General features: G+C 45.4%; 1 protein-coding gene across 3 annotated transcripts in view; it reads right to left on the bottom strand.

Moving 5' to 3' along the window:
* kcnh7 (potassium channel, voltage gated eag related subfamily H, member 7) overlaps positions 1-22,095 on the bottom strand; it is a 53,493-nt gene extending 31,398 nt beyond the window's left edge. For all 3 annotated transcript variants that reach the window (XM_068719613.1, XM_068719614.1, XM_068719615.1), the window contains exons 1-3: positions 21,877-22,095; positions 20,749-20,979; positions 1,082-1,237 (exon numbers count right to left, since the gene is read on the bottom strand). In XM_068719613.1, coding sequence (XP_068575714.1) covers positions 1,082-1,237; positions 20,749-20,979; positions 21,877-21,952 — 463 coding nt within the window. In that variant the 5' untranslated portion in view covers positions 21,953-22,095. The remainder of the gene's footprint in view (positions 1-1,081; positions 1,238-20,748; positions 20,980-21,876) is intronic.
* Positions 22,096-23,131: the final 1,036 nt, after the last annotated feature.

Genomic DNA, 23,131 nt, shown 5'->3' with positions numbered 1-23,131 from the left:
TAAGAGCCGTAATTGGGCCAGACCTTTGAGACGACGGCAGACTATCACATCAGTGTCTGCTAAACGCTGGTGTCAACATGCCAAAGAGCTGGCAGGCGGGGAACTCCTGCGGCGCACCGCTTTTGGGTTTAGGCATGATGCTAAAGAGGCGAGATACTACACAAATGTATTTACGTAGCACGGAGCGGGACGTGCAACATTAATGTTGGAGTTGTGTCAAAAGAAAAAGCACAAATTGATGTGGATGTGGGAAAAGGTTACAAGTAAAAAGGTCACGAGTGGCTGTTCCTTCCCCCCTAGCTCCTCCAATCCTACCCAGTGACTTCTCTCTTAACACGCAGTACATGAGAAGAGAAATGTTCCACATTCTAGCTGTGACTCTATATTTACAACAAGGTCATGGAGTAGGGAAAAAAAAAAAAAGCTTCCACCGAATGAAGCCCTACCTAACGGGCTTCTTCCTGAAGGGCTGAGGTTCTGAGGCTGAGGGACCATTTGCTTCTGAAGAACCCTTTTTTTGAAGAAAGCGTGTTTTCAAGGGTTCCATTAAGAACCCTTTCTGGATGAAAGAGTTCATGGAATATTGTTGAAAGCATGGGTTTTAAGTAGTGTCGTAACAGATCATGTTACAGTTTAATCATCACAGCGTGAAATAAAGTTTTACTGCCGCTCATACCTTTTCAGATAATAAGTCTCTGAATATCGATGCAGATTTGCAGTGATATAAAGCAGGAGTGTGTTCACGTGAACGGAGCAGGTTAAACGCATTTAACGGGTAAAGTCACGGCGAGGAGAGGAATTTGAGAAGCCTGTTTGGCTTCCCTGTAACTAATGACGGACGAAACCGTTCCGGTGCGCGGGCATTGTTCAACGAGAAAGACACAGCGGCAGTAGATCGGGCATGTCCACACATGTGAAGAAGCACCATCCTGGTCTGTCGATGAACCGCTCATGGCAGAATCAGACCAGGCTAAATCTATCGGGGTCTGGACTGGACTCCACTGGGAGATTTATCTCATCGTCTGTTATAATCGCCATTCGTCTTCTCTTCATTCGCGCTCTCTTTCTCGTCTTTACTCACGTTGGTCAGCTTTGGATGGCGAGGTGTGGTTGAGTCTCTCCAGTGAGTCGCTGCTGCCTTCCTCCAGGACGTGGTCGAAGTTGAGGATGAACATCATGACCACGCCCTCCTCGTTCTTCACGGGGATGATGTGGGTGGCGCACAGGAAGGTTGAACCTTTGAACAGAAAACGAACGTTAGAGATGGGTAACAACATTTATGGTTGCCGTTTGATGGACTGAATTTAAAATGCATAACTCGGTATAAAATGGTAAAACCCGATCAAAGTCTCAAAGTAAGAGCTTTTCAGATACAGAGCAGTTTGACCCGAGAGCTCCCCATTAACACTCTGACATTCAGACGTCTTATTCAAAGTGAAGCTGTGTGTGCGGAAAGGCCTGACGGAGGAATGAGGGCGAAAAAGGTCGAGAGGTCCACTGAGAGGAGAGCCTCTAGAGCTGGATGAGTTCATACATCCAGACATGCCCCGGGTCCAGCACGGCTCAGTACAGTCAGATACAGAGAAAACATCCGGTCACTTCCGTACTGTATTACCCTGGACGACATCCAAAGTCATCGCGCGGATAGCAACGCTCACACGCAACGTATGCTCGGCATGCATTTCCCAAAATATAGCAACCAGGAATGTCTCTCCCTCTCTGAAGCTGCTCTCCCACTGGACACAAAGCACTCAGCGTTCTTTGGTGGAGAACGGGTAGAAATGTTCACAATCTGAAGGGAAAGAAAATTAATTGCTCTCAGTTCTTAAACCCCAATTACTACAGAAGCCGAAGGCTTCACAATGAGAGGTGGATCTGCTAATGCCTCATATCTAAATGTTCTTGGTTTATCAAAACGGCGGACAAGGCTGCACTCTTTGTAGCAGCTTCACGGTACGATCGTTCACAAAGTAAGAGGAGATAGTTGTTGAGCCGGTTCAGACTCGCCTGCCATTAATAATAAGTGTCGACAGCGGTATCTCTGCTTGGATGGGATGAACAGAAGCTGCGAGCAGGATGGCTGGTGTAGAAAAATGAAATGTATATTAAGTTATAAATAATGAACGTGGACATCTCTGGAAGATGCTCTGCCTCACATTAGGCTCTTAGTCCTGCTGTCACCAGGAGGCTATTTATAGCTCGCCCAGCAGGCAGCCGGCCTACAGCGCTTCTTTTCTGGGGGAACACAAGAGACACACTCACACTGCAGTTCTGACTGCACTGACACACACACACACACACACACACACACACACACACACAGACAAAAATAATTGCAGGATTTCGGCCATTTTCTCGTATTGTATTGTCAGCCTCCAAAATCTGGTAACGCTCTGCGACACCCATGACTTCCAATGCATCGTATACAGACGTAGCACTGTATAAGTATAGTCATAAGCACTCATACATATCCATAATGCTTCATAGGAATACTCATCATATTATAAAGCATTTTTTTAATAATATTTCATAATTGCTGGTGATTCACCGTTTAAAGGATCGTAATAATTCCCAAACAACGGCCACTTACAGTAACTTCTCATGCATTATAACGGTGAGTAGAATGCATATTAAAATCATTATAACTATGGGAATTATACAACACTATGATTTTTTTAAAGAAAATTAAATAAATTATAAAGCAATAAGGAAGTATCATGATATTTGATCTTAGTCATTGTAAAAGCTTTACAATGAGTTGGATCGATATTTATGAGTATATCTATAATCATACAACGCATTATAAGTGGGGATGCCGTCTATCGGGCCAATACTGACTCAAATGGCTGGATCAGTATCAGTGACAATGTGGACGATCTATTCTATACAAAGAAAAAGTAAATGTATGTCCATGTTTTAAAGTTTCCTTTCGTATAACAGAATGATCCCGGTCTCCAGACATTGAGGCGAACAGCTTATTAACGGAACAATGGAGGATTGATACTCGGTATCAGCTGCTACCAAAAGCCCAGATACTGGTATCGGGACTGAAGAAGTCGGATCGCAGCATCCCCAATTATAAAGTGCATTACAGACCCATTAAGCGCGTTACCTCAAATCCTATTATGCTGCAATAATAGAAACCAAGCGTCTCACCAGACCCGGGTTTGATTTATGGAGGAGCCCCGATTCTGCTGGGCTGAGCAGCAACCGGGCCCTAATAGTACATCAGCGCCAGCAGGAGTGGATGGAGCCATTAATATCAGTCAGGGGGAGTTGGGAGGAGGGGGGGGGGGGGTGCTGTCAGTGACATTATTTAAAGGAAGTCCCTGCTCCAAGCGGAGGTTGGAGCTCAAGTTTTGGGAAGAAACTTCATGATTTGTCCTCAAGCACCGATTCAGAATTCTTGTATTTATTAATAAAAACAGTTCAGAACTTTTGTCAGCAGCCAAATTTGTTGACACGAAAGTAGAAACGTGTCGGCGTTAACGAGGAGCGTCCTTGTTTGAAATGCCGTCGCCCCGCTTTGTTTGCGAGTCAAAATTAAAAGCGATGGAGTCTGTTTCCATGGAAACAACAGAGCGCTCCAGAGGAAGAGCAAACTCCCAGTGCCAAGTTTCATTTGTCTCCGGCACCGAGCAATAGTGGGAGCTACTTAGCGAACTTTACTCACATTCCAAGTGAGAGAGATGCTCAGCACAAGAAACAAAGAGACGGAGCTTCATTCAGCAGCATCAGGACCGTTTCCCCCGTAGCAACGCTAGCGGCTACGACAGAGGATCATTCACAACGGCTGAAGGTCTCCCCCGCGGATCACATAAGCAGAAGCAATAACTAGAGAACTTGAAAGCACATCATTCACAAAAACACAGATGGGCAGATCGACTTAATCGATTAGATGTCAATATTTTCTTCTTAAATGTTCATATATTCTAGTTATTTACTCCTCTGAGACAGGTAACAGGATATCTTACAATCAACTAATCAAGAAAGTAAAGGTTGGTTTCAGCCCTATTCAACACACACACACACACACACACACACACACACACACACACACACACTGCATAGCGTCAAGTGGAACCTCTGCACGCTTTTTTTGGGGGGGGGGGCTTTGTAAAGCAGGTTGTGTGCGTGTGCATGGGGGCAAGCTCCAAAAATAAGCCCTGGAAACCACAGGCATTTATAATTCATAGGAGCTAAGTATTATGTTCTAGAAAGCATAATGGTTGGACCTGTTTATGCAATATAAGAATCAGAGGAGGTGTGTGTGTGTGTGTGTGTGTGTGTGTGTGTGTGTGTCTTGCTTCGGGTGGTATTTTGTCTTCATTTTACCCCCGGGTTCGGTTGGGCTCTGATTCGCGGATGTTAGATGATAAATAGTCCTATAGAGGCCTATAAAGAGAAAACAATAACAGTGTGCTGCTCAATATCATGACGATATTTAAAATTCATTTCCTGGATTAACCCGGTGTTAACAGAATGAGCACCGTAAACGTGGTAGTGATAACATAACCTCATTCTGAGCAGCGCGCGGTCATTATGGGATTGGCGGTTTCAGGTCGGGCCGCAGATATGGTGTCGGCGAGTCGGGTCGGGTTGCGGAACGTATTGGTCATGTGTGTGGGAGGTGCTGGTGCTGGTGCACAGCACTGCATGTGGGTTTGACACCACGAGGATGACGAGAGGCCGAGTGTCCGTTTACTCACGTCTGTATTATCTTCCACTTTGACGGGCATGTCTGCTACTTCGGGCTTTAAAACTAGTGCTGATAGCTGAGTGGACTCATTTTTGAAACACAATTTAATTTACCGTTTCCCTCTCTTTCCCCTCCACATTTTAATATGACCTACATCTTTATATCCAGCTTTATTCCCTCCATGTCCTTGCCTGTCTTCCTCCCTCACCTTTACTGTTAAATCCAGCCTATTGGATTTTCTATTGCCTTCTTCTCCCTCCAGCCTCAGCGTTCCTGCTCTATCTGAGCACGACACCAGATAGCTGCCCAGCGCCTCTGCAGGAAGGCCGCCTGATGTGTTTTAAGTGGACAGATCAAACAGATCAGATGCAAATTCCTGCCCGTCTGCCTGTCCCGCCTCGACGGAGGGTCAGAGACAAACACACACACACACACACACACACACACACACACACACACTAATGTTCACACACAGACACTCGCGCAAACAGAAATAACATTTACATTTCTCAGTTGCACAATGCCGAAAAGAAACACACAGACTAATGAGGCTCACAGATCTCAGTGCAGGAACAGCTCTCTCACACACACACACACACACACACACACACACACACACACACTCGCTCACACACAGCCTGCCGGCAGCATTAATTAGCAGAATGTTCTCTGTCCAACTAAATCTAATAAGCAGGCGATGGAGCTGGTTTACACGGAGCAGTGTAATGAGAGGACGCACCTTTGAGAGGAACTAAAGCGGCTTTACTCGGAGCATATTTATTGGGAGCTGCGGAACAAAACAAAGAGCAGCATCCCGACGTGAAACATCAGGTGGCATCTCCTTAAGGAATGTGTTTGGAGAAAAAAAGTATGACCTTCTTTGTGTATTAAACACAGCATGACTCAGCGTTCTCCTTCGCAAAAACGCAGATCCGCTGTCACGGATGGGTGGACTAAAAGCTAGAATCTGTTCTTTTTCGGTCTCTAATCTGCCGAGGACGGCGGATAGGAGTGCTGACTTGCGGTTTGCGAGAGAGGCCAATAATCTTTTGGCAAGGTGAAAGTGAGCCGATAAACACGGAGCTGCCAATCACCCACAGAAACGTCACAAAAACCCAGAGCCTGACGAAGCCCGCTCCACTGTCAAAGTCGAGCTACGCGCCTTAAGCCCGAGAGGAAATGCGAGTCTTATTGATTTGAACATTTTCCACTCCACTTCATTTCCTCCCCGACGCGGCGCGGCCCACCTGGATTAATAAGGCTACCTGGTAATCTGTGGCCACACAGATGGCTCGGCAGCATGACGGCACAGTGTGGTATCGAGTGGGATCAAGCCAAGTCACAGCACGCCGAGGGGCTCTTTGAAAGGGCTTCAGACCAGAGCTCTCTCACTCTCTCCTTGTAGTTTTCCTGTATTTCTAATGGAGATGAGGCTTCTGCTGAGTTGCTTACTGGCATTGTGAAGTCAAAAATCGTGAAGGTAGCTATGGATTTCCCTTCCATCAGATGTGAAAACAGCCTTCTAGTGTCAAACATCAAAAGGCCACGACGCGTCTCACATTTTGAGACAATGGGCAGAAGAAAGTGCGAATGAATGCTTGTATCCACTACCTTTATGTGACTATTAGGAGTTGGCTCTTTGAGATAGGCAGGAGGTGGTTCCAATTTTACAGTTGTGAACCATTATACCACAGCAGAGGGAGAGCGCCACAAGATGACGTAGTTTAAAGAGCGACAGTTAAACCTCAAACGGTGAAAAGCTACGAAAAATATGGAGGGAAATATGACATTTCATGCATCAGCGTGAGGAAGGTCACATGCATTTTGCTTTTATTGACAACCCAACTTCTCTTAATGTATTGTGGAAATGGTCAGGAGGTGGATCCATAGTGAAAATAATTGATGGTTACGACCCTGACTTTATATACGAAAATAAAATGTATTTATGACTTGAAATGGACCCTTTCAGTGTTCTTGCGGAGCCACCGAGGTCCTGAAAGTTAATCGTTGATGTTATACTATAGCGTGCGTTTACCGCAGTGTGCCTTCAGGGGCTCTCTGACTTTTGTTGCAGAAAAAGTTACAACTTTATCCTCAGTGCATGGTGGCCTCACGTGAACCCGCAATATGAAATAAAACCAACGCAACTCACAGTTGTGGACGGAGGAGAGCTCCATCACATCATCTGAACACCACAACACAGTTTTTACTGTGAGGAAAGTTAAACTACGAATTGAGTGTGAGTTCATAGGCGGTGCAGTGAGAGGAGTTCTAGTTTCACCACGCTGGAAATTTCATTAGATTCCATTTCCACTATCAATAATTAAGACAATGCAGCACAATCCGCTCTCACGGTGGAAGGGTAACGTAGCATACACACACACACACACACACACACACACACACACACACACACACACACACACACACACACACACACACACACACCCCCCAGTTTAACATCTGCTGACTGGTTGCGTCTGACAGTGATTGTGGGATTGTGGCATATGGGAATCTTGATAGCCCTCATTTGGAGAAACCGCTGCCAAGAGCACCGCCGTCAAAATCATTCTAAATAGCAGCCTGTGCTTTTTTGCCCTGGCCTAATAGGCATGGTGAGTGTATGCGTGTACACACAGGTGTGTGTGTGTGTGTGTTGAGTGTGACACTGATGTGAGCTTGGCCTCCAGCAGCAGGGAGCTGTTGGCTGTTGCTGCGCTGCTCGAGGGGTGAGAGTGACACCTCCCTCCTCGTTTGCCGGCCCCTCCGTCTCTCTCCATCTAAAGCTCGGCGGGGGGGGGGGGGAGCGTCTCCGCGGCTAATCGTCGTCATATCAGCTGATCCGGGTCGCTCTCTGACCCTGCGTTCGCACGTCAGCGCGTCGGAATCAATTACCGCGACGCTACCTGTGCCTCCTCTTTGACTCTACAACAGAAGGTGAGCAAAACAGCATCACTTTTTGAATGAGTACGACGAGTGTTAGTGGGGCAACGGATGATAAAAAAAACTCCCTTAACTTGACACTTCTGGGACAAGAATATTAGGGTGAGGGAAATAAAAAATAAGTTAAATAGAAGAACTGACCTTGGGGGAGGAAGGCTTATTTTTTTGCCTTCCATTCTAGGGAAATGTGATCCCTTCCCCTTACCCCCCCGGGAACATTCAGTCGTGCTAAGAGCTGTTTAACTCTGATGCCGGCTCTCTAATCCAGGATGGCTACCTCATCCCCGGGGTTACAACATCATCAGTGGCAGCGCGGTGGCCCGGCTGTTGGGGGGGGGGGGGGGGGACAGTACCAGAACCCAAAAAGTCACATGTAAAAGTGCAACACTCAAACGCTGTGGTCAGGGCTTATAATCACAACACACGTCGTATCTTCTGAACGCTCTGCACATTTATGCAGATATGAAGCAACCCTTCTGAGGGCGAAGCAATCGGTCCAAACCCAACGTTCTAATGACTTATAGAAAATCCGGGTACCGGTCAAAAGTCTATCTCCTCCCGTGTGCTGTTGTGCTTGGACTAAACTGATGGGACCTGTGGGTGTGACACACTGCAGCATTACCGGGATGTGGAGGCAGCCAATACCGTCTGCACTAGAAAACCAGACAAAATCAATGTGGAGCGCACATGCTGAGAGAAACCAAGGCTTCAAGTCTTCAGACACCGGGGCCGGATGTTGTCAGTGCGTAGGGACTTTGAACAGGACTTAATCACTCGGCCTATTATTTCGGGAGACGGTTCTTTTAATAGAAGATCACGCGCGCGCTCAAGGTCACTGCGTTGTGTAAAAGCATCCAGGCGTTAGACACGTCCCATTACGAGTGCGAGAGGCCGCTAAATGATCAGATGACAAGATACTCGAGCGCACTCAAAGTCGGGCAAGGATTTAATATCTTCAGCGGGGCTTTGAGATGATTAATTCATCGAAAATAAGTTCTGAAAGTATATCCAAATATAAATCTATCTTGGAATTGGCGTAGATCACATACACTGACAAATAAATGCAAAGTAGAGCCGAGTGTGTGCTCTAGAAACAGCACTGCACACAGTTCGTCTGAAATGTTGTGGACATCTTCGTCCATGCGTCACTCCGTCTCTGCGACAGCGAGTGAGGAGTTAATCGAAGGCGATGGAGCAAGTCCAAAGCAATTCATGCGAGACAACAAAGCCCTGCATAGCAGCATTCACAAGGACCCGTCTGAAGCTTCGGGCCCCGTGCGGCGTCGCCGCAAAAGGTTATCTGGGAGATCACGGCGGGCGACGGACGGCTCTGCGGACTCCGTCAAACACCAAGCTGTGAATGGTGCCATGAATATACACCACCCAAAGCAGTAGAAGTGAACCGCAGAGCGAGAATATTCATTATAATCAGCTACACCCTTCTACTTTTACAGCTTATCTAATGTTCTGACATGGATCTGAGGGCCCGTCTACAAGCAAACGCAAAAACATCATCATGGGATGTAGTGTAAGTTAAAAACACTGTAAAAGCCTGACGGACACTTTGCTCCTCACAGCGCTGCAATACTAAATTACTTTTGTCTAAATGTCAGCGCATCAGCCGTCCGAGTACACGTCTACCCACGGTGAGAGAAAAACACAGGAACAAAGTGAGCCTCAGTCTCAGAATGCACGAGGAGGACTCCAACGGACAAAGGCGAATGGGAAGCCTCGGTCACGGAGTGGGACCGGTCGGGGTCCTCGATAGCGTGCAGATGTCGGGTTGAGTTGAGAGTCGGACCGGTCCCGCGGATTCTCAGAGCTTGTCGATTCAATCTCCATCATAATGAGTCCGCAGGCGCCGCGGAGGACTGATCCCTGCCTGGCGTTTAGTGGTGGGCTTCTAAAAAAAAAAAATGAATAAAAATGCTCCGATTCATAAACGCGGCTTTCACCTAATTCAGCGGATAACGATGTTTGAGTCATATGATTCAAAAGGGTCAGACGTTGAGTGCCTGGGCGTGAAGACACTGTACTAACGTCAACATCTAAATGGTCTGAAGAGCAGGGAGGAACTCCAAGCAGCACGTCTTGGAGAGAAAAGGGCAGATGAAATGATAGCTTTCTGAATACTTTCAGCTGTTCAGAAATTAACCACACGTTAACCAACAACCACATGAATGAAAACAAGCCGGTCAGAATGTGATCTGATGAATGAATGGCTGTTCATTCACAGATGTGCTCACAATAAATCTGTGAATGAGAGGAAAGCCGGGATCATGGTCTGAATAAATATACAGTAAGTAGGGGGGGGGGGGGGGGGGGGGGGGGGGGTAACATGTTTACCGTTAAACCTTTTAACTGCACTCGTGTGACACACTTTTTTTATTTTAAATCAATATAATCTGTGAAAGTAATCTCCCTTGCTCACATGCAGCTTGCAGCTCATCATTGATGAGATGCACAGAGCTGTGGGGGGGGTAGACCCTCGATGAGGCAAGAATGAGGAGAGACAAGGGGGAGGGGGACCCTCAGAGCGAGGCGTTTGATCCCGAGTGGGCTGGGGGAGGGGGCTGTCAGACTGCTTCCTGTCTGTCCGTGGTAACAGCGTCTCATAACATCCAGACAAACGTCGTGACGATGACCTCATTTACTTTGTGGAGAGGAGAAAGTGATGTCACTGTGATGAATGAGCGGATGGCACAGCAATGGGAAGGGGAGGATCACTGAAGGAATGGCTTATTGATCCGAAAGACATTGTTTTAAAAAATAAATGCAGGGTTTCATGAATTTCAATTTGTCCGAGGACATACTTACTAATTCATATTTAACGGTCACGTCATGTGCAGCATTTCTTTTTTTTTTTTAACAAATATGTGATTCAATAGCTATACAGTTTGATTTGTGGCACTAATCAGCACACTAACACGCTTCACTAAGATGCTTCACACGGTGAACAATAGGCCTGCTAAACATTAGCATGTTAGCGCTGCTTTTTGAGCACATCCACACGCAACATTTACAGAGCAGCTAGCATCTCAGTGGTGTTTACGGCACGGACGGGAGGAAATTCATCTGAACAGTTCAAAATATGTGCATGTGGCGACAGTGAAGCATGTTAAAGAGTGACCGGAAAAGTACAACAGGGCTAGTGCTGGGCGGTATACCGGTTCAACGTACGATATGAATTTTTCACACACCGTCATACCGGTGCATAGCCGAAACAACTGCTGTCACTCTTCAACAGGCAGCTAAATATATCGTTCGCCGCTATGAGCGCTACGGTGGGAGCTAGTTGTATCGGAGCGAGTGTATTGAGAGGGAACCCCAATCATGGTTAGAACTTTACAACACAACAATTAACAACCCACAACTAACTCTCTTTAACAGGGCAAAACACAACGACACAACAGTTTGTAACACAAACAATTTGTAACACTAATAATTGAACACGCTGGGTACAGCTCGCTAGCTAGCCCGTTAGCTAGTCTGTTAACAGCCGGGAGAGGCTCCGTCGCTACGGTAACGTTACATTAAAGAACAGAAACGGGCGATGCAGGAGGAACAAAGACAGAGCGGAGATGCACCAATGGAGAGGAGCTGTGTCTGCTGTTTGGACGTGTTTTGGTTTTCATGTGTGTAATAGACGCAATCTGAAATGAACACCTTAAAAACTGCAAACCTATCGACGTCATCTTTTTATGTTTGGGTATTTTAGTTAGACACATATGCAACGCTGATTAGACTGTACTGTGTGTGGTATTAGTTATAAATGTACGTTGGTCCATAGATAAGAAGCTGTACGTGGAGGGACTTAGGACCCAGGGGACTGTAGGTGACGGAAGCAGGAAGAGACGGAAGACACGCCACACAAACAGTTAAAAATGTCCGCTTAATAATTAAACCCGCGATAAAATGATTTTCGGCTTTAATTAGTTAATGTGTCAACGCGGGGAAAAAAAACTGTGATATACCGTGAAACCGGTATAATCTTAAAAAACACATTTTTGGTCATACCGTCACGGGGCCATGAGTCGACTTCACATCCCTCTACTTTGACCGTTTTAAAGCACTCCGGTTTGTAACAGCAACAACCAAGCAGAGTAACTACAGATCTTCTAAATGAACAATCTGTGATTCCTCCTGCTGGCAGCCCGGAGAAGCCATTGAAGAAACTCATTATAAATGAGATCCACTGTGAGGCGTGAACGCAAGAGGAAATCGAAGCTCTCGCTACAAAACAAATCTGTCCCCGTCACTTCAGATTGGGAGTGTGTGTGTGTGTGTGTGTGTGTGTGTGTGTGTGTGTGTGTGTGGGGGGGGGGGGGGGGGGGCCTTGCTCATTGCACTCCTTTCTCTCAGGCACATGAGAACTGATGAGCGCGAGCCGTACATCATTTGCAAAAGAACTTTCACTTTCTGTTAGGTGCATGAGGGAACTAGAACGCTAGACAACCAAGCGGTCTGCTAGTTAGCTCCACTGGTTACGGACAAAGTTGTCACTCGTCTGGCGGTAACAATGTGCTTTCCTTCGCCGTGACAAGGGTGTGCGGATGAAGCATTCGGTGTGCTCTGGCCCTCTGTGCTGCGTAACCTCTCTGCTCCACTGCTCGTTTCAGCTGTCACTCAGAAACCTCACCTCAGAGAGCCTGCGAGTTGCCGTAAGTCGGTTCAGTTTATGTGGAAGTTAGCCCGCTGCAAAAGGTCACAGTGGCATCGGTACACATGAAAATGCCAATTATGTCTACAGTGCAGTTGACGGATGCGAGATATCTTCACTTTTGCTCTTGCCAGCTCGCTCACTTAATCCCTCACAGTGACACACACACACACACACACACACACACACACACACACACACACAGTGTCGCACTCGAAAGCTCCTTCTCACACTCCCTCCGTCTCATTTCTATTGCCTAATTGTGTCGCCCCCTCTCTCGTCCCCACTGCAGCCGATCCTCCCCCTGTCTTTCATTCCCATACGTCTTTCACAGACACAAGCTGCCCACTGTGTGCTCTCAAACACAGCAGAACCTGAGATTGTGAAAGAGGCCGCAGGCCAAACAGAATGAGGGCTTATCTTGTTCGGATTTAGAATGGGTTATTTTGTAGAACGGTCACACCATCGAACTGGCCGGGTCGCATTGTCATCACTCATCGTGTCTGCTTCCTATGAGGCTACAGAGCCCCATCGACTAGTTGTTATTCTTAAAAGCAATTCACACGACTCGAAAATCGAGTTGCATCGGCAGCATCTACACTGCAAGAATATAAAATGTCCAGACACCTTAGATACCATCATGTGTTTGAAACGGTTTTGTTTCAAATCGAAAATTCTATGTTTTAGTCTCCAGAGGGAGTTGTGTGAAGTCTAATAAATGTCCACAAGTGATGCCATTGCTGCTCAAGGCTAACAGGCGACATTAGCATTACACACCCGAACCGCTAGCCAAACTGTCTGCGATCGAGTTGCATCGTGGGTAATGTAGGCGCCAGGTTTTGACAAGGAAGAAGAATGCGTGGAATACAAAAAGGATGCTAAGGTCGCGTAACTTAAAAGAAGTAGACGTCGACTTCTGGTTTCACGTGGGACACGAACAGCCGTCTCCTGGGTGAGAGTCCTGTAGCAATCTATTGGGTGAGCTAGTGGGGGCCCGCCTTTTTAATTATAATGAACTCATAGTCGACTGAGTCAGTTTGAGTAGAAGCTGCCAAACCTTTGCAGGCTCCTCATAATTGAAAATGTAAGACCTTTGGGTTTTGGACCGTAAGTTGGAGAAAACAAGCAAACGGGAAATGTGTGGTGTGCATTTTTCATAATTAAGACGTTCCTGTCGAGAAAAATAATAAGTCCCAGACTGATTACAATCTGAAGTTTCTGCATTGATACGAGGCATTTTAAAAAGGCACAGCAGGAAAAAAAAACCTCATCTCAGCGAGCACCACTGAAGCACAACTTAAACCTATTTATAGCATGACATTTTCAGTCTCATTTGCTATTTGCAAGTGAAAGCTTTGACCATGTACTGAGCTTAAGGGTTCCTTGCTACGCCAAGGCCCCTGAGAGTCGGCCGTTGAGTGGGGAAAGCGAGACACTGTGATTATTCCATTTGAATCGCTGGCTGTTGAGGCCGACAGAGCAACTGTTGCCGAGTAAATATGCGGTTTGTCTTTACTCTGGGGTTTCTGAAGGCGGAAGACTTGCAGCAAATAACTTCAGTGTATTGTTCAACGCGAGGTCTGAAACAGGTGTTCTTTAGAAATAAGGTGGCTGTGCTTCCTGGGCGGCTACTGCGTCATCATTTGCATTCGTTTTAGATGAGACGAGTTCAAGTCATTTTGCAAATCAAATTAGCGCTCCATTAGCATTTAAATAGACCGTGTGGCTATCTTTTACAAAACCCTGCCAGAGGAGCACAAACTCAAATCCAACATCTTGGCAACGTTCCAGCATTTACTGTAAGGCCCCATAATGGAGGGACTCTGTCAGTGGCTAATTGAATGGAAAACGATTATGTTTTAGGACATTATTGCTCTCTATGACGGCCCCTCTGTAACTTGGGACTTTTTAATGACATGTTTGGCTCCGGCCTGATATTTTCCGGGATGGACAATGCACCAAAAAGAAAGTGAACGCCCCTCATTGTTATTATCTCGGCCAGAGAATCATGCAATCGCTCGCGTGTGTGTGTCGGTGAGTGAGTGTGCACCTCTTTGTCTGTCCATGGCTAATGCACCGTTTCCTCTAAAATCTAATCGGAAATTAGACAAATTGTCTTATAAATGTGATTTGAAGTTGGCTCGTGAATGAGATTTTGAAGGGCTTTTATTTTGAAATGCTACATCAGATTGTCCTGTTTTTTTCTGAGTGACACCTTGAGGTGGTCTGCTATTAACCTGAAGTGAAATGATGTAACTATGCACCGTTTCCTCTAACGTCAAATCTGAAATTAGACTAATTGTCTCATAAATGTGATTTGAAGTTGGCTCGTGAATGAGATTTTGAAGGGCTTTTATTTTGAAATGCTACATCAGAATGTCCTGGTTCTCTCTGAGTGAAACCTTGAGATGTTGTTGTAACTATGGACCATTTCAGAGATATGTATTTCAATTACTTTTGAGTATTTAGTCATTTGTATTTGATAGGGCCGATAAAAAATCTAACGTAATTTGTAATAAAATACTTTAGAGTGGAGTAATTTTGTATTTAAAATACTCAAAATACACGTGTTCAGTCATCAGATCTTCAAGTTCAACAGATTGTCTGTCAAGGTAAACATGTGATCTGAGTGTGACAGATGACAACTAGCTTGATGTATAATTTATGTATGGGTCTGGCTACATAGCCTATTGTATATACATGGTGATGGTGATAATATCAAGCTAGCGATCGATGCTAACATGCTAATGACGCTAGCATGCTGTCTAGGCTAGCGCATAGCCAGTGTTTAGCAAGTTAGCTTATCAGTGGAGTAGCTAGCTGTAGGAAGAGGGACATTGGGAGCTTGTATGTTCATGATAACCTTATCAAGAGACGTCTGACCATCTAATCTCACTGTACTACAAGTGATGCTGTATCTTCTCAATGCGAATGTCATAGTGACATATCAATTACTGGCAGATAATATAGTTCACCGTTAGCCAGGCTATGACGGTAGATGTCCATTTGTTAAAAAAAACAAAAAACAAAACATTAAATATCCAATTTATCTTATTTAAAAGACGTATTATGAAAGTATTCTTAGTTTTATTATTTCATACATTCTACAGTTGGCCAACATGTCTCAGTACAGTCATGTATTTAGGCTCTTTACCTGTACAACTGGTTTTAATTCTATATTTTGCCTTTATAGTATACACAGGCCTAATGTGATGCAATTCATATGTGATGAATATTTTCTTGTTGATACAAAGCCAAAGTTTATGGGCTGTTAAGTCCCATTAATACAAATATATATATATATATATATATATATATATATATATATATATATATATATATATATATATATACACACACACACATAATCAATCAAGTTGTTGTCTTTAATAGCTTTGCTTAGTTACACTGACATACTGTGACTCTTGGAAACAATTCTTTCTTCTAGCAGTGGTGGAATGGAACTAAGTACAATTTTGAGGTACTTGTACATAGGTTCAGTATTTCCATTTTATGTGACTTTGTACTTCTACTAGAGGGAAGACAGCCATTTCAAAATCAAAGACTAGGCCTACATTTATTAAACTCACAAATTCAGACATGGAAACAGCTCTTTGTGGCCTGAATAGATTTATTATTCATTTGCAGATTCAGGTAATTAATGGGAAACGGTGTTCATCTTTATAGTTTGAAATGGTTTTACAGACAGATGAGGATTACCCAGAAACTCTTAAAGGGATGCTGATCTGTTTTTTTTCCTTGAGTGAAATTGACAGTTTCAGAGGAATCAACTTTAGCAAGGCACTCTGTGTTTAGCACAAAATAGTTTTTATTGACACGATTCAAGTGGCATCAATGTTGTTGTTTATTATGTCATTACAATTGTGTGAAATGCATCCGTCATCATATTAGGAATGGGATAACTAAAACATGAATTATGGGATGATAAAAAGGGAAAAAAGATGTAGTTCATCACTCATCATCTTCCCAGGTGCTGACCGAGTTGAGAAGAGTCTGTTCAGAAAAAGTATTGAGGTTAACAAAAGTAAAGTAAAAAAGGCAAATGTGAGAATAGCTGGAGTTTGAAACGCAGCAAACAGCTCAGCAGTTAAACGTCAAGCACAGGGCTTTGGAACACACTTAAACGACAGCGACTTCTCTTATAGAGGTCGTCCAGATAGGAGCACTGGGAGGCAAAAGGACCGGTGGTTCTGCGAAGGCACAAATCAGAAAGTATTAACAACGTGCCGGAGATTGTGCCGACGAGCAGAATCTCCTTCACGGACTGTAAAGGACAGCGGGCGGTGCGTTGACGCAGACCCCGGGTCACGGGATTAAAGAGAAGAAGATTGCCTTGCAGAAACCCCAATGGTCCACCACATGGAGAGCAATCAGCTCGCCGCAGTGACATTTCTCCTGGAATCCCAATACAGCAGAGGATGGAGAACGGGCCTGAGAGCTGTGTGTGTGTGTGTGTGTGTGTGTGTGTGTGTGTGTGTGTGTGTGTGTGTGTGTGTGTGTGTGTGTGTGTGTTGGATAAATGACTGCAATACTTGATTTTTACTCCTAATGGGGTCCAGTCGTTTTACCTTTGCCCCTTTACGTTTCCAAAGATCTATTACAATGGGTCTATTGTTCTGCCTCGTGACATTTGAGACGTCTCACATACCTAACATTAGAAATGGTTAAACATACTTGATTGAGATTATCGATTAGGGTGGGAACCTCTAGGCACATCACGATTCGATTCTGAGGGCTACGATGCAATTATAAAACTGTTATCGATTCATCTTGATGCATAAAAATTAAACATTTCTATACATGATTTATTTTTTTCCTCACTGTGACCATCTCCTATTTTTACAACGCTGCATATTTGTAATAAGTAAACTGGAGGGTTACATTTCCCAGCATTGCGAAGAGAACCAACAAGAAATAAAATGGATCTCTTGACATAAAGACTGCCTTTATTCATAAATAATAAATACAGACTTCTATTCAGCCAAATCCTGCCGTTATGGGCGATAAGCATTCTGTACCAGCTCTCATTATAAAAACAACACTTTCTCTGGAACATGTGGTAAAACAATGCATGCAGTTATAAAGAGCGCGGTGACACATGATTCTGGGGCGATGGACGTCCAGCGTGTTACTTCTATCCTACCCGCTTTCCACAGGGAAAGACTTTAGGTTGTAGAGAGTAAAAACGCCGTTATGAATGTTGTATCTCGGGTTCCAAAGTGTGCAACACAGCGCCAAAGTTCTGGTCGGCAATCCTTGGCAATAAAAGTTGCGATTCGCTTCTGGATAACATGATTATTACTAAATCCTGATCTACTGTAGGATTCATAGCACAGCCATACTTGATTATAAAAAGAAGACTCTTCTATTGAGACCATTGTGTAGGACCTTCCCTGGAGAAGCTCCGAGTCAGGTGAGAGGAAAACACTGAGGTAAGTAGAGGCACAGCATACGGAATGGTAATGAGGCCTTTTCTCCCCGCTACAGGGTCCGGCGGTCAGAAGTCCTCCAGCTCTTTTTATCCAAGTCTCCTGTGGGCCAGCTGGTGGAGGGAGGGCGTCGGGGCCTCATCGATTGCACCGGTTTTGAGGATCAATACAACATAAAGGTATTTGTGTCCTCATTAGTCCCGTTCGCTCAGCGGATCAATGCAGACTGAACCCCCGGCTCGGCTCGGCTGACACCGCGGCGGCCTAGAGAGGCATCAGGCCCGTTACGGTCTCGTTTGAAGCACTTTAATCCTTTATCTCGCCAACAGCACGGGATGATAATACTCCATCATGAGCCAATGTCCTCCATTCAAAACTTCAGTGAACTAAAAGGCATCGGCATGAACGGCAGAAGAACATCACTCGTCCTGAACCTGGGGTCCCCTAAGGATGCTGTTTGGTAACACGTCTTAACGCCTTCAAAGACCTTTGTTTGGTTAATTAGTTCAACAAATATTCCCACAAGGCTTGGGGATAGCGTCGTCTTGTGGTAATGCGATACTGTTCACTAATGAGCGCTCACTAATGGCTCCTTCCTGCGAGCTCATTTTAAAACAGAACATCTACAGAAGGCTCCTTGAAGGTGCTTCTAGCTATGCAAAGAGTAGGGGTGGGGATATGGTAAAAAAAGATGCATCATGTTTTAAATTACTGAACAGTACCGTTTCAAACTGAACACTCTCGAGAGTACATAAGTTAAAAAGGAACTTCGTTGGCCACAGAGGAACATTCTTCCAAACACACCATCACCAAAAAAAGACAAAAAATGTCTGCAACCGTCAGATAAATGGAGTGGGCTGAAGGGAAGACAAGTCCCCTCTGAAATGGAGTCGAGTGTAAAACTATAAAAGTTGTACAAGGAGGAAGTTGGCCCTTTAGTAAACGTTAGTTCAATTCCCTGGGTGTGAAATCTGTGGCAAACGCAAAAATAAGACATGCTGCAACTAATAGCATCTCATCTGCAGGGAAATGATGGTACGAATGGTACCGACTGAGCTCCTTATGTTGTTGATGTTCAGTAAAAACAATACAAAACACAGCACAGCCATGGGTTGCTTATTGACTCCAACCACTCCACTCAAACAATACCACTCTGCTAGTTCCCTCAAGCATTTTTCAGCGACCCCCATGCCACTGTTCCAACCTTCGACCACACACACACACACACACACACACACACACACACACAAAAAACCGCCTTTGACCTGATCTACGTCTCTCTCTCCTCCTTATACCTGCCGGAGAATAATTTAGACAAACACAAGGAGTTAATCTTTAAAGACCCAATCATCATCATCATCATCATCATCATCATCATCATCCCTGATCCAGAGCTGATATCTCACATCAAATGTCACAACAAATCCCCCCCCCCCCTCGACAGCATCTTGTTTCATTATCCGTGAGGACATCGGACCGCTTGTCAGCAGAGAAACATTTCCTCTGGATGAGGAGCTTTACGTTTCTCCTACGGCACTCATGAGTTACCAAACTGTGCTCCTTCACTCCGATGCTCAGTGGGACATGCTCCTCACTCTATAGAGCCCTGGAGCTGGAGAGAACTGAACTTTAGAGGAGTTTGTGGAAGTGGTTTACACTATTACTGTTCAATAATTGGCCCAAAAAATAAAAAAAAGATTATATACAGTATATATTTGGGATGTTACTAGCAAAAGATTTCTGAGGGTGAACAAAGTTTTTACGGATGTTTTGATTATGCACGTTGTTAAATGACTACCATTGTTGCAATTTTAGCAATTGTACGTGACTCATTGATACAGACGACGTCGCCTCTTGTCGTTTCAGCTCATTCCTGCAGCAATAATCAAATACATTCAACCTCGTAAACTAAACTTCCCTGACGTCACGGGCTCAACTCAAGTGCGGTAGATAGATTTTTATGTGATTGAAAACCACTCACACACGGAAGTATTAACAATCATTGAGGATAGAAACATCATAAAACCTAATGGCAACATACAATATAGAATAACATATGATCTCCACATAGCTCTTATGAAACCATTAATCCTTATCGGTGCCGTATTAGAAACTTCACCTTTAGCCTCATGCAAGGAGGCTCAATCACGTGAATACAGACGCGTGTCATTGTAGGAGGTCACCACACGAACGCTCCCTGCACCACGACAGCTGAGGCGACTGGTTTAAACTTTCACTCTGGAGCTGGCCTTGTAACTCATCAAAACAATACCAGCTGTCATGCCAAGTCATGAACTGCATGCAGTATTCATGAGCAGCATGTGCACGCCAGTCGATTACGTGAACTGTGGAAAAGCTACACAGACGCAGGCCGTCACAGGCCCGTTCAGGTCTGTGGCTGAACGAATGCACAGCGACTGTGCAGCAGCTAGGGGCTGTCTTTGGAGACGAGGAGGAGAAAGCTCACTCCTCGCTATCTCCACATTGGTCTCTAGGGAGGTGAGCTACATACTACCCAGGGTGCCCTATCCAGCGCAGGCTAATGAACTTCTTTCAGTGAGCGCTTGCATCATTTCAAAACTGGACTTCACAGCAAAAAAGGAAACCTTCACAGCTGCTCCCCCCCCCCCCCCCCCCCCCAGGATCTAAATGGGTGCACTCAGTGATTTGCTGCTGCAGAATGCTCCAGATAAAGCAGGCTCACAAGTCAAAAATCACCCACCGCGTACCTGGAGAGTGAGGCATCGTAAAAGCATGTATCATGCGTATCTTTTTTTATCTGTCCTGTGCAGCACACGACAAAATCTAATTCAACCGCTGGGACACAGTGTTCGACATCGCTCCCAAAACGTGAGGATTACTTTAAGAGAGGGAGTGACAGAGCTTCAGTGGCTCAGCCAGCGTGCAAATAACAGTAACACCACTTCAACAGCTTCATGTCATGTCAGCTGAGCCCCCCCCCCCCTCCCCTCGTAGACACAACACGCGGCACTCACCGTCCTTGCGGTGGTAGGTGATCTCCACCTTGCGCTCCTCTGAGCCCAGCAGAGCCTGGGCCACCTGGGCCACCGAGTGCCGGGTGGTGAACTGGCCGTGCAGGAAGTCGCAGGTGCACGGCCGCTGCATGACGTCCGGCCGGGAGAAGCCCGTCATCTCGCAGAAGCCGTCATTACAGTAGATGATGGCGCAGTTCTGTACCCGGGCATTGGCTATGATGAATTTCTTATCTGTAGAGGGAAGAACGATTGTTAATTTGATGACCAATTTACTGCAACGATTCATTCGCTATTGAACATGTGGATATATATATAAATGAATGCATTAAACCAATAAGCACATAACATTAATATGGCATGTAAAATGAATGCATTTCTAGAAATACAGGTAGGTGGGTGTAATCTGTTTACATGCGATTATCCTCCATTATATTTCTTAATGGTGATCAACTGCTCCATTGAATAACAACTCCATAAACCGACTGGATCGCTCGATTCTTGTTTACGAGATTATTAAAGATTGATTATTGCATTTTTATATGATTGGAGTATATTTGGCATTGCACTTAAAATAGAATGTAATTAAAGCCACACATTTTCAGCGGTAAAACCAGATTTATGGCACAGGAAATGACTCCTTTGCTTTAGTCTACAGGCCTCCAGCATGGTGTGCAGCCACACACCACCGCAAATGATTTAGAAAAACTAAACATAACTGGAGGATTTAATATGGGCAATGCGGGTATATTTTGTAATATGATCTAGGAAGTTATTAAATCTCTTTAATCCTTGTTTGTGATACGCAGATTTTTAAAACTACAATTGCCACTGGGTCAGGAGAGGTATCCCAGCACCACAGGACTGTAAAACATGACACAGAGGGGTAATTAACTTAAAACCTCTGACACAAAAAAGGTAAACAAATAAAAAAAATCAGGGGAAAATAGAATGACTTCATTGTGGCCTATCTGCATCATAACCGGTATTATTAAAGAAGGCCTATTAGGCGATTTCCTAACGCCTAAATGATTGTTCTCAGCATGCAGCAGGACAGACACAAAAGGCAGGCAAGCACAACACAACGCACCCACACAGCACTGGGCACCAGAGAGACGCGGAGGTACTCACTTTGTCCTTCGAATTTCCGGATAATTACTCCCAAAAAGGTGTTTTGTGGCGCAACATGACCCCTCCGGACAGGCATGGTTCCTGGTGATACAAAAAAAAATTGAAAAATCTTTGGCTTTCCAAGTAAAGAGCAAGCCGGTCCCCCCCCCAAAACGCAAAGTTCTAGCGGGTGACCACCGAAGCCAGAGGGGCTCCCCTGTTTCCTTTGTCACCAGTCAGTCATCCTCGTAATAAAATCCCCCCCCCCCCCCTTCTCTCTTCCCCCCCCCCCCCGTGTTTCCCTTATTTCAACTCCGACGCGTCCCCGGTTGAGCGCATCGCAGAGGCTCGGCCGCGCTCCTCGCCGACATGAAGCTGGATAGAAAGGAGTCGGTGAAACGCAGCTCCGCCAACATTTCAACCGTCGCTCCTCGAAAGCACGGTGCGCGTGTGGACGCGCGCGCTTGTGGAGGGATCTATTGTTGTGAAGGGAGACTGATGGTCTCTGGAGCCAATGGCTGAGAGGCTGGCGGAGCGGAGAGGCGCTGCACGCGGACGGTGCTGCGAGCGGGGGAAAACCCACATGGATGCGTAGACAAAGCGGCAGACGGAGAGATAGTAGAGGCAGGGCTGGTAACGGAGTACTGTAACGCGTTACAGCAAGGTTAGCGTACAACTCCGTGTTGTTTCATGAGCGGGCTTGTAGTTAGCAGTGCAGACAACTTGTATTGCATTATAGTTTATCAATTATTACCGCCTCCCGCCGTTCGTTTCTGTCCTCTCACTTTTATATCACACATTAGTAAAATGAAGGTAACGTTAGCTATCTTAGCTAGCTTAACCTGCTAATACTTGCCTTTATGATGCGAAGGACGCAGAGCAGCCGCACAGCGTCACAAAACCGCGACATTACTTTTGACACTAATTAGCGATTCAATTCGCAGCACCTGCGACTTTTTTTCTCTCTGAGTCTCGAGGCCAATAGCGCGGGGAGGGGTGACGTCACGGCAGCGAGCGCAGGTGTATCGCGCATGTCATTAGTGGAGAGCCCATGGCCACGATTAGGGACGTGTTTTAAATGTCCTCTCAAGCCTCGAGGTTCTTTACACAACACATTAAAACTCCAGTGTCACTGCTTTGAAGTACAACAAAAAAAAAAGAAAAAAAAAAGTGGCCCGCCGCGCACGAGCAGGCGCCACGAGCAGGCGCTGGCCATGGTGCTGTCAAGGCTTTTAAATGTTCCTCCCGCTGGTGGTAACAGCACCGTATAAGACAG

The sequence above is a fragment of the Cebidichthys violaceus genome, unplaced genomic scaffold (genome assembly GCF_023349555.1).
Source record: "Cebidichthys violaceus isolate CVI_PGR_0920_01 unplaced genomic scaffold, fCebVio1.0.p SCAF_24, whole genome shotgun sequence".
Classification (NCBI taxonomy): Eukaryota; Metazoa; Chordata; class Actinopteri; order Perciformes; family Stichaeidae; genus Cebidichthys; species Cebidichthys violaceus.
The sequence above is the reverse complement of the archived record's forward strand: the minus strand, read 5'-3'. Positions and strand labels throughout refer to the sequence as shown.